Source organism: Oncorhynchus kisutch, linkage group LG3 (genome assembly GCF_002021735.2).
Source record: "Oncorhynchus kisutch isolate 150728-3 linkage group LG3, Okis_V2, whole genome shotgun sequence".
Classification (NCBI taxonomy): Eukaryota; Metazoa; Chordata; class Actinopteri; order Salmoniformes; family Salmonidae; genus Oncorhynchus; species Oncorhynchus kisutch.
Window position 1 is genome coordinate 32,288,570 of NC_034176.2, and position 15,015 is coordinate 32,303,584.

The following is a 15,015-nucleotide window of genomic DNA, read 5'->3' on the forward strand; positions in this document are numbered from 1 at the left end:
ATTGGCAATAAAGAACCGTGGGACGAGACAGTGATGCAGCTTGAGTCCCACCCTTTTCAACATATACAGTGCCTTGCGAAAGTATTCGGCCCCCTTGAACTTTGCGACCTTTTGCCACATTTCAGGCTTCAAACATAAAGATATAAAACTATATTTTTTTGTGAAGAATCAACAACAAGTGGGACACAATCATGAAGTGGAACGACATTTATTGGATATTTCAAACTTTTTTAACAAATCAAAAACTGAAAAATTGGGCGTGCAAAATTATTCAGCCCCTTAAGTTAATACTTTGTAGCGCCACCTTTTTGCTGCGATTACAGCTGTAAGTCGCTTGGGGTATGTCTCTATCAGTTTTGCACATTGAGAGACCGACATTTTTTCCCATTCCTCCTTGCAAAACAGCTCGAGCTCAGTGAGGTTGGATGGAGAGCATTTGTGAACAGCAGTTTTCAGTTCTTTCCACAGATTCTCGATTGGATTCAGGTCTGGACTTTGACTTGGCCATTCTAACACCTGGATATGTTTATTTTTGAACCATTCCATTGTAGATTTTGCTTTATGTTTTGGATCATTGTCTTGTTGGAAGACAAATCTCCGTCCCAGTCTCAGGTCTTTTGCAGACTCCATCAGGTTTTCTTCCAGAATGGTCCTGTATTTGGCTCCATCCATCTTCCCATCAATTCTAACCATCTTCCCTGTCCCTGCTGAAGAAAAGCAGGCCCAAACCATGATGCTGCCACCACCATGTTTGACAGTGGGGATGGTGTGTTCAGGGTGATGAACTGTGTTGCTTTTACGCCAAACATAACGTTTTGCATTGTTGCCAAAAAGTTCAATTTTGGTTTCATCTGACCAGAGCACCTTCTTCCACATGTTTGGTGTGTCTCCCAGGTGGCTTGTGGCAAACTTTAAACAACACTTTTTATGGATATCTTTAAGAAATGGCTTTCTTCTTGCCACTCTTCCATAAAGGCCAGATTTGTGCAATATACGACTGATTGTTGTCCTATGGACAGAGTCTCCCACCTCAGCTGTAGATCTCTGCAGTTCATCCAGAGTGATCATGGGCCTCTTGGCTGCATCTCTGATCAGTCTTCTCCTTGTATGAGCTGAAAGTTTAGAGGGACGGCCAGGTCTTGGTAGATTTGCAGTGGTCTGATACTCCTTCCATTTCAATATTATCGCTTGCACAGTGCTCCTTGGGATGTTTAAAGCTTGGGAAATATTTTTGTATCCAAATCCGGCTTTTAACGGACCTCTGAGACTATCACAGTGCAGGTGCATTTATACGGAGACTTGATTACACACAGGTGGATTGTATTTATCATCATTAGTCATTTAGGTCAACATTGGATCATTCAGAGATCCTCACTGAACTTCTGGGGAGAGTTTGCTGCACTGAAAGTAAAGGGGCTGAATAATTTTGCACGGCCAATTTTTCAGTTTTTGATTTGTTAAAAAAGTTTGAAATATCCAATAAATGTCGTTCCACTTCATGATTGTGTCCCACTTGTTGTTGATTCTTCACAAAAAAATACAGTTTTATATCTTTATGTTTGAAGCCTGAAATGTGGCAAAAGGTCGCAAAGTTCAAGGGGGCTGAATACTTTCGCAAGGCACTGTAATTTTCTTGCCTCATGATGCCATCTATTTTGTGAAGTGCACCAGTCCCTCCTGCAGCAAAGCACCCCACAACATGATGCTGCCACCAACATGATGCTGATTCACAGTTGGGATGGTGTTCTTTGGCTTGCAAGCCTCTCCCTTTTTCCTCCAAACATAACGATGGTCATTATGGCTAAACAGTTCTAATTTTGTTTCATTAGACCAGAGGACATTTCTCCAAAAAGTACAATCTTTGTCCCCGTGTGCATTTGCAAACAGTAGTCTGGCTTTTTTATGGTGGTTTTGGAGCAGTGGCTTCTTCCTTGCTGAGTGGCCTTTCAGGTTATGTCGATATAGGACTCGTTTTACTGTGGATATAGATTATTTTGTACCTGTTTCCTCCAGCATCTTCACAAGGTCCTTCGATGTTGTTCTGGGATTGATTGGCACTTTTCACACCAAACTACGTTCATCTCTAGGAGACAGAACGTGTCTCCTAGATCGGTATGATGGCTGCATGGTCCCATGTTGTTTATACTTGCGTACTATTGTTTGTACAGATGAACGTGGTACCTTCAGGCATTTGGAAATTGCTCCCAAGGATGAACCAGATTTGTGGAGGTCTACAATTATTTATTTTTAGGTCTTGGCTGATTTCTTTTGATGTTCCCATGATGTCAAGCACAGAGGCACTGAGTTTGAAGGTAGGCCTACATCCACGGGTACACCTCCAATTGAATCAAATTATGTCAATTAGCCTATCAGAAGCTTCTAAAGCCATTACATAATTTTCTGGGATTTTCCAAGCTGATTAAAGGCACAGTAAACTTAGTGTATGTAATCTCCTGACTTTCTGGATTTGTGATACAGTGAAATAATCTGTCTGTAAACAATTGTTGGAAAAATGACTTGTCATGCACAAAGTAGATGTCCTAACCGACTTGCCAAAACTATAGTTTTTTAACAAGAAATGGGTAGAGTGGTTGAAAAACGAGTTTTAATAACTCCAACCTAAGTATATCTAAACTTCCAACTTCAACTGTACCTCTGCCTAAAAATCAAAACCACAGGTAACTTCCACAAGGCTGTAAATGGTCTAAGAGACAAAGCTAGAAGGGCTTTCAATGCCATCAAAACTAACAGAAAACTCTACATCCCAATTAGGATGTGTCTAAAAAATACTTCAATCAGGTATAGAACCAGTTACTCTCTATGGTTGTGAGGTCTGGGGTACACTCACCAACCAATAATTCACAAAAACATAAAACCCCAACAATGCATGCAGAGCAGAATTGGGACTATACTCGCTAATTATCAAAATCCAGAAAACCAATTCTGCAGCCACCTAAAGGGAAGTGATGCCCACACATTCCACCACAAAGCCTTCACTTACAGAGAGAGGAACCTAGCCAGCTGGTTCCTGGGCTCTGTTCACAAACAGAACTCACAGAGCCTCAGGACAGCAACACAATTTGACCCAACCAAACTATGAGAAAACAAAAGGAAAACTGTTTAACACACTGGAAAGAACAAACAAAAAAAAGAGCAAACTGGAATACGATCTAGCCCTAAACAGAGAATACGATCTAGCCCTAAACAGAGAATACGATCTAGCCCTAAACAGAGAATACGATCTAGCCCTAAACAGAGAATACGATCTAGCCCTAAACAGAGAATACGATCTAGCCCTAAACAGAGAATACGATCTAGCCCTAAACAGAGAATACGATCTAGCCCTAAACAGAGAATACGATCTAGCCCTAAACAGAGAATACGATCTAGCCCTAAACAGAGAATACGATCTAGCCCTAAACAGAGAATACGATCTAGCCCTAAACAGAGAATACGATCTAGCCCTAAACAGAGAATACGATCTAGCCCTAAACAGAGAATACGATCTAGCCCTAAACAGAGAATACGATCTAGCCCTAAACAGAGAATACGATCTAGCCCTAAACAGAGAATACGATCTAGCCCTAAACAGAGAATACGATCTAGCCCTAAACAGAGAATACGATCTAGCCCTAAACAGAGAATACGATCTAGCCCTAAACAGAGAATACGATCTAGCCCTAAACAGAGAATACGATCTAGCCCTAAACAGAGAATACGATCTAGCCCTAAACAGAGAGTACGATCTAGCCCTAAACAGAGAATACGATCTAGCCCTAAACAGAGAATACGATCTAGCCCTAAACAGAGAATACGATCTAGCCCTAAACAGAGAGTACGATCTAGCCCTAAACAGAGAATACGATCTAGCCCTAAACAGAGAATACGATCTAGCCCTAAACAGAGAATACGATCTAGCCCTAAACAGAGAATACGATCTAGCCCTAAACAGAGAATACGATCTAGCCCTAAACAGAGAATACGATCTAGCCCTAAACAGAGAATACGATCTAGCCCTAAACAGAGAATACGATCTAGCCCTAAACAGAGAATACGATCTAGCCCTAAATAGAGAATACGATCTAGCCCTAAACAGAGAATACGATCTAGCCCTAAACAGAGAATACGATCTAGCCCTAAACAGAGAATACGATCTAGCCCTAAACAGAGAATACGATCTAGCCCTAAACAGAGAATACGATCTAGCCCTAAACAGAGAATACGATCTAGCCCTAAACAGAGAATACGATCTAGCCCTAAACAGAGAATACGATCTAGCCCTAAACAGAGAATACGATCTAGCCCTAAACAGAGAATACGATCTAGCCCTAAACAGAGAATACGATCTAGCCCTAAACAGAGAGTACGATCTAGCCCTAAACAGAGAATACGATCTAGCCCTAAACAGAGAATACACAGTAGCAGAATACCTGACCAATGTGACAGACGTCACTGACCACATGAAATGGTCCATTTACACAGACAGTGTGGTGAAACCAAATCCAATTTTATTTGTCACATGAGCCGAATACAACAGGTAGACCTTACAGTGAAATGGGGCGGCAGGGTAGCCTAGTTGTTAGAGTGTTGGACTAGTAACTGGAAGGTTGCAAGTTCAAATCCCCGAGCTGACAAGGTTCTACCCCTGAACAGGCAGTTAACCCACTGCTCCTAGGCTGTCATTGAAAATAAGAATTTGTTCTTAACTGACTTGCCTAGTTAAATAAAGGTAAAAAAAATAAAAATGTTTACTTATAAGCCCTTAACCAACAATGCAGTTTTAAGAAAAATACATTTAAAAAATAAATAATTAAAGAGCAGCAGTAAACTAACAATAGTGAGGCTTTATTTATCTGTTATTTTAGCAGGTAAGTTGACTGAGAACATGTTCTCATTTGCAGCAATGACCTGGGGAATAGTTACAGGGGATGAATGAGCCAATTGTAAACTGGGGATTATTAGGTGACCATGATGGTTTGAGGGCCAGATTGGGAATTTAGCCAGGACACTGGGGCTAACACCCCTACTCTTACAATAAGTGCCATGGGATCTTTAAGGACCTCAGAGAGTCAAGACACCTGTTTAATGTCCCATCTGAAAGATGGCACCCTACACAGGGCAGTGTCCCCAATCACTGAATTGGGATATATATATATTTTTTAAACCAGAGGAAAGAGTGCCTCCTTCTGGCCCTCCAACACCACTTCCAGCAGCATCTGGTCTCCCATCCAGGAACTGACCAGGACCAACCCTGCTTAGCTTCAGAAGCAAACCAGCAGTGGTATGCAGGGTGGTATGCTGCTGGTACCGGTACAGAGTCAATGTGCAGGGGCACCGGTTAGTCGAGGTAATATGTACATATAGGTAGAGTTATTAAAGTGACTATGCATAGATAATAAACACAGAGTAGCAGCAGCATAAAAGGGGAGGGGCAATGCAAATAGTCTGGGGTAGCCATTTGATTAGATGTTCAGGAGTCTTATGGCTTGGGGGTAGAAGCTGTTTAGAAGCCTCTTGGACATAGACATGGCGGTCCGGTCCCTCTTGTCGTGCAGTAGCTGAGAGGACAGTCTGTGACTAGGGTCGCTGGAGTCTGACAATTTTTAGGGCCTTCCTCTGACACCGCCTGGTATAGAGGTCCTGGATGGCAGGAAGCTTTCCCCCAGTGATGTACTGGGCCGTACGCACTACCCTTTGTGCCTTACCATCGGAGGCCGAGCAGTTACCATACCAGGCAGTGATGCTCTCGATGGTGCAGCTGTAGAACCTTATGAGGATCTGAGAACCCATGCCAAATCTTTTCAGTCTCCTGAGGGGGAATAGGCTTTGTCGTGCCATCTTCATGACTGTCTTGATGTGCTTGGACCATGTTAGTTTGCTGGTGATGTGGACAACAAGGAACTTGAAACTCTCAAGAAGCAACATTAAAACAACCCAGGTTACAGCAACCTCATAATGGGTATAGGGAAAATTTGAGTATCATGTAGTAGCCTAAACCTATTGATGTTACATTGAACTGGGTGAATGTAATAAAGCACCCGATGTCCCAGGAACGCCAAGAATATCATCAAGGACCTCAGCCACCCTACCCATGCCTGTTCCCAAGAAGACAGTGCAGGTGTGTCAAAACTGAGACCGAGAGACTGAAAAACAGCTTCTATTTCGAGGCCTATTTCCACCCAGTACCCTGCCCTGAACCTTAGTCACTGTTCTAGCCGGCTACCACACGGTACTCTACAGTGCACCTTAGAGACTGCTGCCCTATGTACATAGTCATTGAACACTGGTCACTTTAATAATGTTTACATACTATTTTTTATACTTCATATGTATATACTATATTCTAGTCAAGGCTGATCCTATATAGCATCACAGTGCTAGAGGTGTCACTACAGACCCTGGTTCAATTCCAGGCTGTATCACACCCGGCCGTGATTGGGAGTCTTATAGGGCGGCGCACAATTGGCTCAGCGTTGTCCGGGTTAGACCGTCATTGTAAATAATAATTTGTTCTTAACTGACTTGCCTAATTAAATAAAGGTTAAATAAAAATCTAATTAAAAAAGATCTACTGCTGTACACATCTTTTCTATTCATACTGTACACTGTCCATAGTCTATATACACCATTATACACACATATATATTTACAGTATATTCCGGACTCTGACATTGCTCGTTCTGATATTTGCACCTGCGAGAACATCTGAAAAATATGTGTAAAGTTGATTTAATTGTAATTTTATTTGAGCTGCACTTCCTTACCTCCTGCCAAAGGTATGGCCATATTTGAGACACATATTTCCCACAGATCCACAAAGAATTTGAAAACAAGTCAAACATTGATATACTCCCATATATGTTAGGCTAAATACTGCAATGTGCAATCCCAGCAGCAAGATTTGTGACCTGTTGCCATGGAAACAGTGCAACCAGTGGAGCACATACATCATTAAAACACAACCAATATTATCTGTTTACTTATCGTCCCCTACTGTTCACACCACAACTATTTGCACATGGTTAAATCACTGTACATAGCTGATAACGTTTGAGTGCAATGTTTACTGTACACTTGTACTTTTTTGTTTACGTTGTTTTAGTTTATTCTCACTTTAGTTTTTTCCCCACTTGCTTTGGTAATGTAACATGTTTCACATGCCATTAAAGCCCCTTTGAATGGAATCGAGAGTGTTGCCTGCTTTATCCAGTAGGCGGCGGTAGAGCAACATGGACATACGCCGGACAGAACATTCTTCGCTGACAAATAGCTTCCTGTCTTTGACTCCAGAGAGGGAAAGTTCGAAACAACAACAAAGAGACACGAGCGGTTGTATTTTGAAATATTTGTAAAGGATTGTGTGACAACGATGTCTCGCGTATCTGCTCCATGTTTGCTGGACAGATGGACTGAAGAAAATAACGCTATCGTAGACAAGTGGAAGGTGAGCTACTATAGCTAGCTAGCTAGCCAACAAAAGAAGGGTCATGTCTAGATGGATCCAACATTTGTCAAAAGTATACTCATATATAACATTTTAGCTAACCCTAACCCTTTTCCTAATTCTCAACCTGTCACGTAAATTCTCCTAAACTTGCTACAAATGATGGATCCCTTCTTGACCACAAAGTGTTGCCCTCTATCAATTGAATTTGGCAGTTAATTAACGTTATACTGAACAAAAATATGAACGCAACATGTAAAGTGTTGGTTTCATGAGCTGAAACAAAAAGATGATGTTTCAAAAATGTTGTGCACAAAGGTGCTAACATCCCTGTTAGTGAGCATTTCTCCTTTGCCAAGATAATCCATCCACCTGACAGGTGTGGCATATCAAGAAGCTGATTAAACAGCATGATCATTACACAGGTGCACCTTGTGTTGGGGAAAAATAAAAGGCCGCTCTAAAATGTACAGTTTGGTCACAACACGATGCCATAGATGTTTTAATGGAGTGTGCAATTGGCATGCTGATTGCAGGAAGGTCCACCAGCACTGTTGCCAGATAATTTCTCTACCTCCAATGTAATTTTAGAGAATTTGGCAGTATGTCCAACTGGCCTCACAACCACAGACCACGTGTAACCACGCCAGCCCAGGACTTCCACATCTGACTTCTTCACCAGCAGAGTTGTCTGAGACCAGCCACCTGAACAGCTGATGACACTGGGTTTGCACAACCAAAGAATTTCAGCACAAACTGTCAGAAACTCTCTCAGGGAAGCTCATCTGCATGCTCGTCGTTCTCACCAGGGTCTTTGCTGATATCAACGTTGTGAACAGATTGTGGCGGTGAGGACCGGGTTATGGTATGGGCAGGCAGGCATAAGCTATGGACAACAAACACAATTAGATTTTATTGATTGCATTTGGGTGCATAGAGATATCCTGAGGCCCATTTTCATGCCATTCATCCGCTGCCTTCACCTCTTGTTTTAGCATGATAATGGACGGCTCCGTGACACTAGGATCTATACACAATTCCTGGAAGCTGAAAATGTCCCAGTTCTTCCATGGCCGGAATACTCACCAGATGTCACCCATTGAGCCTGTTTGGGATGCTCTGGATCTACGTTTATGACAGCGTGTTCCAATTCCTGCCAATATCCAGCAACTTTGCACAGCCATTGAAGAGGTGTGGGACAACATTCCACAGGCCACATTCAACATGGGGCGGCAGGGTAGCCTAGCGGTTAGAGCGTTGGACTAGTAACCGGAAGGTTCCAAGTTCAAACCCCCGAGCTGACAAGGTACAAATCTTTCGTTCTGCCCCTGAACAAGGCAGTTAACCCACTGTTCCTAGGCCTTCATTGAAAATAAGAATTTGTTCTTAACTGACTTGCCTGGTTAAATAAAGGTTAAAATAAAAAACCAGCCTGATAAACTCTATGTGAAGGTTATGTCTCACCAGATACTGACTGGTTTTCAAATCCACGCCACAATCTTTTTTTTAAAGGTATCTGTGACCAACAGATGCATATCTGTATTCCCAGTCATGTGAAATTCATAGATTAGGGCCTAATTTATTTATTTCAATTGACTGATTTCCTTATGTTGCATGTCGCGTTTTATATTTTTGTTCAGTGTAACTGCTTCCATAGCCTCTTTAAAGTGAACTCTGGGGTAAAAAACTGTTCTTTGTATTCACATTGTCCTTGCCTTTGAATGAAGACTCAACTCTTTTGCCAGTTTACCGGATGACGGTAAACCCGGATGACGCTGTGCCAATTGACCGCCGCTCTATGGGACTCCCAATCACAGCCGGTTGTGATACAGCCTGGAATTGAACCAGAGTCTGTAGTGACTCCTCTACCACTGAGATGCATTGCCTTAGACCGCTGCGTCACTCGGGAGCCCATTTAATAGAAATGAGTGTATCTGGGAATTAACGGTAAATGTACTGCTGGTGAGCCATTCCCGCAGCCTCCACAATGGATTAGTCCACTCCGAGAAGCGTGAATCAGACAGGTTTCTCGTGTGCTGTTGGTCGACCAAGTTTTTTTTTGTCTATCTACCAAACAATCGCTGACCTCCAACTTTATTTTTCATTAACGGCACCTACTGTACTAGAGTGCCCCGCCTCCCGAATATTCTAATTTAAAAAATGACCAATAGAAGTATAAAGATGCAGGAACGCCCCAAATTGCGGGTCGCAAATGCACCCGTCTCATTTATTAGGCTACAGATTAAATAAATTATGGTAATTTCACAGGGTGATGAGCTTGGTGCTCCTTTCCAATAAATATTGAGTGTATTATTCTGGTGACATGATCGCTATTTTGTCAAAAATAATCTAATGTAGTGGGCTATACCAGCTTTGTATCTGCAAGCTGTTGGCTAGAGCGCACTTGCCAATACCAGAGGGGTATATAACGCAAACAGTAGAGTTGAACATTTGTGGAAAATCATTTAGCTTGTATTTTATATTCGATACATTGGAATTGAACCGGAAGGGTAGTTTATGTGCACTACGGCATCACGCACAGCCTTTTCTCCGCAACAAGTCAATTCGATGGAAACCCCTCTCTGGTAGGAAAATGCGCATATTGTTTTTATGCACATTTTGTCTATGTTCACATGAAAATCTGTCGCCAAATGGATGGTGGCACCAATGTGAGGGTATTTGGCAGGAGAAACGGTGTTGCAGTAGCCTATTGTGTGGTGTGGGAATAATAACATGCAAACCTGAAAAAGGAAAATGGACCGTGGAATTTAAGTGTACCAAACTCAGACCACTTCTGGAGATGGTCTCAGTTCGGTTCGCTACAGGGCTCTTTTCTAAGGGTCTGAGTTCCTTTGGAGCATTAACACTGCACAGAAAATTAAGCGAACAGCACTGAGTTCACGAAAGTTGTCTGAAAGGGACCAAGTGTGATAACACCCTAACAAACGTGTCTTTTCAGAAACATTGTGACAGAGGAGACGCAATAACTCGGGAACAGGGTCTGACACTACTGAAGTGGTGCTACGTGGAGAGTCACAAACTATTACAGAAAATACAAGGTGCAATATCTAAGATGGCATTTAATTTAAGCTAGCACCCCCCCAAAAAGTATTCTACAGATAAGTCTCCCCTCACCCCCCCCCTCCCTCACCTCTCTCCATCCACCCCACCTTCCCTCAACTCCTCTCCATCCCTTTCCGCCCCCTCACCTCCCTTCCCCTCCAGGTGTACTTGCTGTGCCGGCCCATGTCCAGTTGGAGTTGACAGTGGTGTATAACTGCTGTCTGTTCTCCTTCAGTCAGACACAACTCACTGAGGCAGAGCATCTCCTCACACACAGCCTGGAGAGAGGTATGAAACACACGCACACTCACACAGGTAGGAAACACACACATCTATCTTTGCCCTCTTCCCCCATCTCTCTCACCTCACCCCCTATACTTTTTGCAGCTCTCGGTGCTGTAGGTTGTGATCGTCCACCTCCCAACCCCCCAGTGTTCTGGTGTATGGTTCTAAAGTCCCTGGGTTCCACACCTTCCCTGCGCTCCTGTGCTCTGCATCTGCTCTGTCTGAGCTGGGCTCTCTGGCTGTCTACCTGCAGACTGGGGCACATACAGGAGCTGCAGGTAGTGTGTGTGTGTGACCAACCTGTTAGTGGATTTCTCTGTGTGTAAAACACTAGGATTGGCGTATTAGGTCATGATGAAGTAATCAGAAATGAGGTCTTGAAACAATAGTTCTTTACTGTTACACACTGACATCACATCACAAATATTCATGTTTTTCTGGTTCCTGTCTGCAGGAAGAGCTGCAATCGCTCTCTGAGGGACTGGGGGCAGTAGAGGTGGCTGTGGAGAGGAGTGCAGTCAGGCCAGCGGTGCTAGTGCACCCCAGGGATCTAAAAGACCTCCTTCTCATCTGCACTGTCATCGCTCAAGGTCGGAACCATTCAGAGCTCCCCATGCTGGTTAGATTAACCCTTACCTGTCCAAGGTCAGAGAGGTTTAACCCTTACCTGTCCTTACCTTTGCAGGTGCTGAGCTGCTGTGTGAGGGGCGGTGTTCAGAGGCCCTGACTGTTCTTCAGAGAGACCCCTCCCCATTGGCCCCCAGAGAACTGCTGGCCCAGATACACACTCTCACAGGCCTCTGCCTCAGCCGCACGGTAAAAACACACACCTCACAAGCCCTTCAGACGCATGGTGAGAGAGAGAGTGATGACAACTGAGATGTGTTTATGTGCAGGGTCGTCCACACAGTGCTATGCAGTGTTATAGGAAGGCGTTGGAGACGGACGTGAGGTGTGTGTGTGCACTGCACCAGAGCATCCTGGTCTACAGGCAGTTGGGAAACACACAAGCAGAGATCCAGGCTCTACGTCTGCTACACTCAGTGAGTGACACACACAGATTAAAGGCATCTGTCTGAGGCAGTAGTTGACTGAGATGTGATGGGTCTTGTGTCTGTGCCAGGTTCTGATAATGCCACCTGCCACCCAGCCTGCTGTGGCCCCACCTATCATCTGTCCCGCCTCTCTGCTCCCTGGCCAATCCCTATCCAGCCTGCTTTCTGTCCCCTCCCCCCTCAGCGTACTACACAGTCTGGCTCAGAAGTGTGTGCTCCATGGAAGGCAAGTTCCCAGATAGCCAACATTGTCGACATACCTCCTAGGAACGTCTTCAGATCTGAGAGGGTTGAATTTGTACGGCTGTTGTTTATCTTGTAGTGTGCTATCCTATGGTTGTGTGTTTTGTTGTAGTGTGTCAGAGGGTGTAGAGCACTACCTGGACCTCCTAGCTGCTCTTCAGTCAGATCACCAGCTGTCTCAGGGGTTCTCTGAGGCCCCTTCGCTCCCCAGGTTACCTGAGCTCTACCTGGAGGCTGGCTCCTCCCTGCTGACGGCCCAGCGGCCTACAGACTGCCTGGCACTTTGTGATGAAGTCATCAGTATGACTCTGGAGCTGCTCCCAGAGAGGCTGTTGCTGGAGGAGCCCATGGAGGCATCTGTGCCTGGGTCTCCAGACAAGCTGGGGTTAGGCCAGGACCGGCTGGGTGTGGTGCTGTGGTCTGGGGCTGCCTACCTTCTCCAGGCCCACTGTTACTCCCACCTCAAGGACTGGAAGCAGGCTGTCACCCACTACACCAGGTGAGCCTCATATCGCGGGCCTCCCCGGGTGGCGCAGTGGATAAGGGCGCTGTACTGCAGCTGTGCCATCAGAAACTCTGGGTTCGTGCCCAGGCTCTGTCGTAACCGGCCGCTACCGGGAGGTCCGTGGGGCGACGCACAATTGGCCTAGCGTCGTCCGGTTTAGGGAGGGCTTGGCCGGTAGGGATGTCCTTGTCTCATCGCGCACCAGCGACTCCTGTGGTGGGCCGGGCTAACCAAAGTTGCCAGGTGCACAGTGTTTCCTCCGACACATTGGTGCGGCTGGCTTCCGGGTTGGATGCGCGCTGTGTTAAGAAGAAAGTGCGGCTTGGTTGGGTTGTGTATCGGAGGACGCATGACTTTCAACCTTCGTCTCTCCCGAGCCCGTACGGGAGTTGTAGCGATGAGACAAGATAGTAGCTACTAAAATAATTGGATACCACGAAATTGGGGAGAAAAAGGGTAAAATTCAACAACAAAAAAGTCTTATATCGCATCACACTTCACCCACTGCGCCAGGTGAGTCTCATATCGCATCACACTGCACCAGGTGAGTCTCATATCGCATCACACTGCACCCACTGCGCCAGGTGAGTCTCATATCGCATCACACTGCACCAGGTGAGTCTCATATCGCATCACACTGCACCCACTGCGCCAGGTGAGTCTCATATCGCATCACACTGCACCCACTGCGCCAGGTGAGTCTCATATCGCATCACACTTCACCCACTGCGCCAGGTGAGTCTCATATCGCATCACACTGCACCAGGTGAGTCTCATATCGCATCACACTGCACCCACTGCGCCAGGTGAGTCTCATATCGCATCACACTTCACCCACTGCGCCAGGTGAGTCTCATATCGCATCACACTTCACCCACTGCGCCAGGTGAGTCTCATATCGCATCACACTTCACCCACTGCGCCAGGTGAGTCTCATATCGCATCACACTGCACCAGGTGAAGCTCACATCGCATCACATCAACATAGAAGTTCCCATTAGACTGGTCGGGTTACCGACTCCACCAGGTGAGCATCAGTCCTTACACCTGAGTGCTGAAACTGTGTCTTCTAGTTCTGAAGGAGTGTGTGTTGTGTTTCAGGTGCATCAACCTGCTGATGAAGGTGTCTGTTAAACAGAAAGGTGAGTATTCAGACTGGCCACTTGGACATATGTCAATTGATGTTGTATGTTTGTTGATTTGTCTTGACGTGTGTTGTGTTGCAGGCTGTGTGAAGCAGGAGCTAGGTGTTAGGACCCTGCAGAGGCTGAAAGGGCTGGCTCTGGCAGGGAGAGGAATCAGCTTCACACACAGAGACCAGAAGAGGGAATCCCTGAGAGACCTACAGCTCAGCCTGCAGGCTGCACCAGGCAACTACAGGGTTAAATTGTCTTTATGTAGACTAGTATCTAGTAAGTAATACATGATTGTAATCCAGCCCCTGGGTGTGCATACAGGGTGTGCGAGCGCTGGGCTGTGGCTGACTGAGGTGCTGTGGAGGCTGGGGAGGAGACAGGAGGCTGCAGCCTTTTGGGAGAAGAGCCAGAGCTCCAGCACAGCTCCATCATTAGAGTAAGATGACATCAGTGGTACAAATGATCACCTGGATTTACTCGCAATACAAATGGAAAAACATGTAGAAAAACATTGTTATGAGTAGAAAATTGAGAGTTATAGGTGTCATTTGAGACACATCCTAACCCTCTGTTTGTCTGCGTTCTCTCCTTCCAGAGGTGTTCCCCTGTACCTGCTGGACCCCCAGACTGGCCCCTCCCTGGACCTCACTGACCTCCAACGCAGAGTGGAGGAGTTCATCAACGCTCAGCACAGCTAGGGTGTGTCTCCAGAAACACTGGCGTGTCCACATAAGTTCTGGGATGTCTTCATAAGGCTTAGTAAGCCCTGTACCTGGGACAAGCTGGTTTTACCCACCCGACATAGTGTGAGGTTCATATCCTGGCTGAAATGGAGTTCCAATTAAGTGGAGTTGGAACTCTGTTAACCTCTGAAGCCCAGCCAAGATTTTGGAGGATGGTCACTCGAGACTAGAACTCTGTAGACCAACTGTGCCACTGTGAGCCGTAGCCACACTGCCTGGCGAGGCAGTTGCCTGTCCTGTTCCGCATACAGAAGGAATAGGACAGGCAACTCTTTGGGAATGCCACAGTGCTCTGTCTGAGTGACTTATGTAAAAATGTGTCAGTAGTACATTATAGTGATATGACAAATATGATACGGTGTTGCCATATTTCTGTAAATATGTTTAAAAAATATATATATTTTTAATTTACTCAGCACCATAAAGATTGTGGTTTATCTCTTCTGTGTCAGTTATTGTTTTAATGACTGTTCAGTGTGGGAGATTTAGCAAGCTCCTGTTACTGGTAAAAACAACTGTCTCTCTGTTATGCTATTAGGAT

At 45.1% G+C, this 15,015-nt stretch overlaps 1 protein-coding gene across 2 annotated transcripts; it reads left to right on the forward strand.

Annotated features, from left to right (window-relative positions):
• The first annotated feature begins 7,227 nt into the window (after positions 1-7,227).
• fancg (FA complementation group G) lies at positions 7,228-14,918 on the forward strand. 2 transcript variants are annotated; one of them, XM_020473063.2, is made up of 13 exons: positions 7,228-7,444; positions 10,404-10,503; positions 10,670-10,795; positions 10,895-11,070; positions 11,247-11,382; positions 11,478-11,608; positions 11,689-11,835; positions 11,916-12,073; positions 12,203-12,589; positions 13,697-13,737; positions 13,822-13,965; positions 14,053-14,167; positions 14,327-14,918. In XM_020473063.2, the coding sequence occupies exons 1-13, from the start codon at positions 7,370-7,372 to the stop codon at positions 14,427-14,429; spliced, it is 1,839 nt and encodes a 612-aa protein (XP_020328652.1). In that variant the 5' UTR covers positions 7,228-7,369; the 3' UTR covers positions 14,430-14,918. The 2 variants fall into 2 exon arrangements, with proteins under 2 accessions (XP_020328652.1, XP_031660329.1); XM_031804469.1 differs by lacking the exon at positions 7,228-7,444 and having other exon boundaries at positions 10,743-10,795.
• The last annotated feature ends 97 nt before the right edge of the window (positions 14,919-15,015 follow it).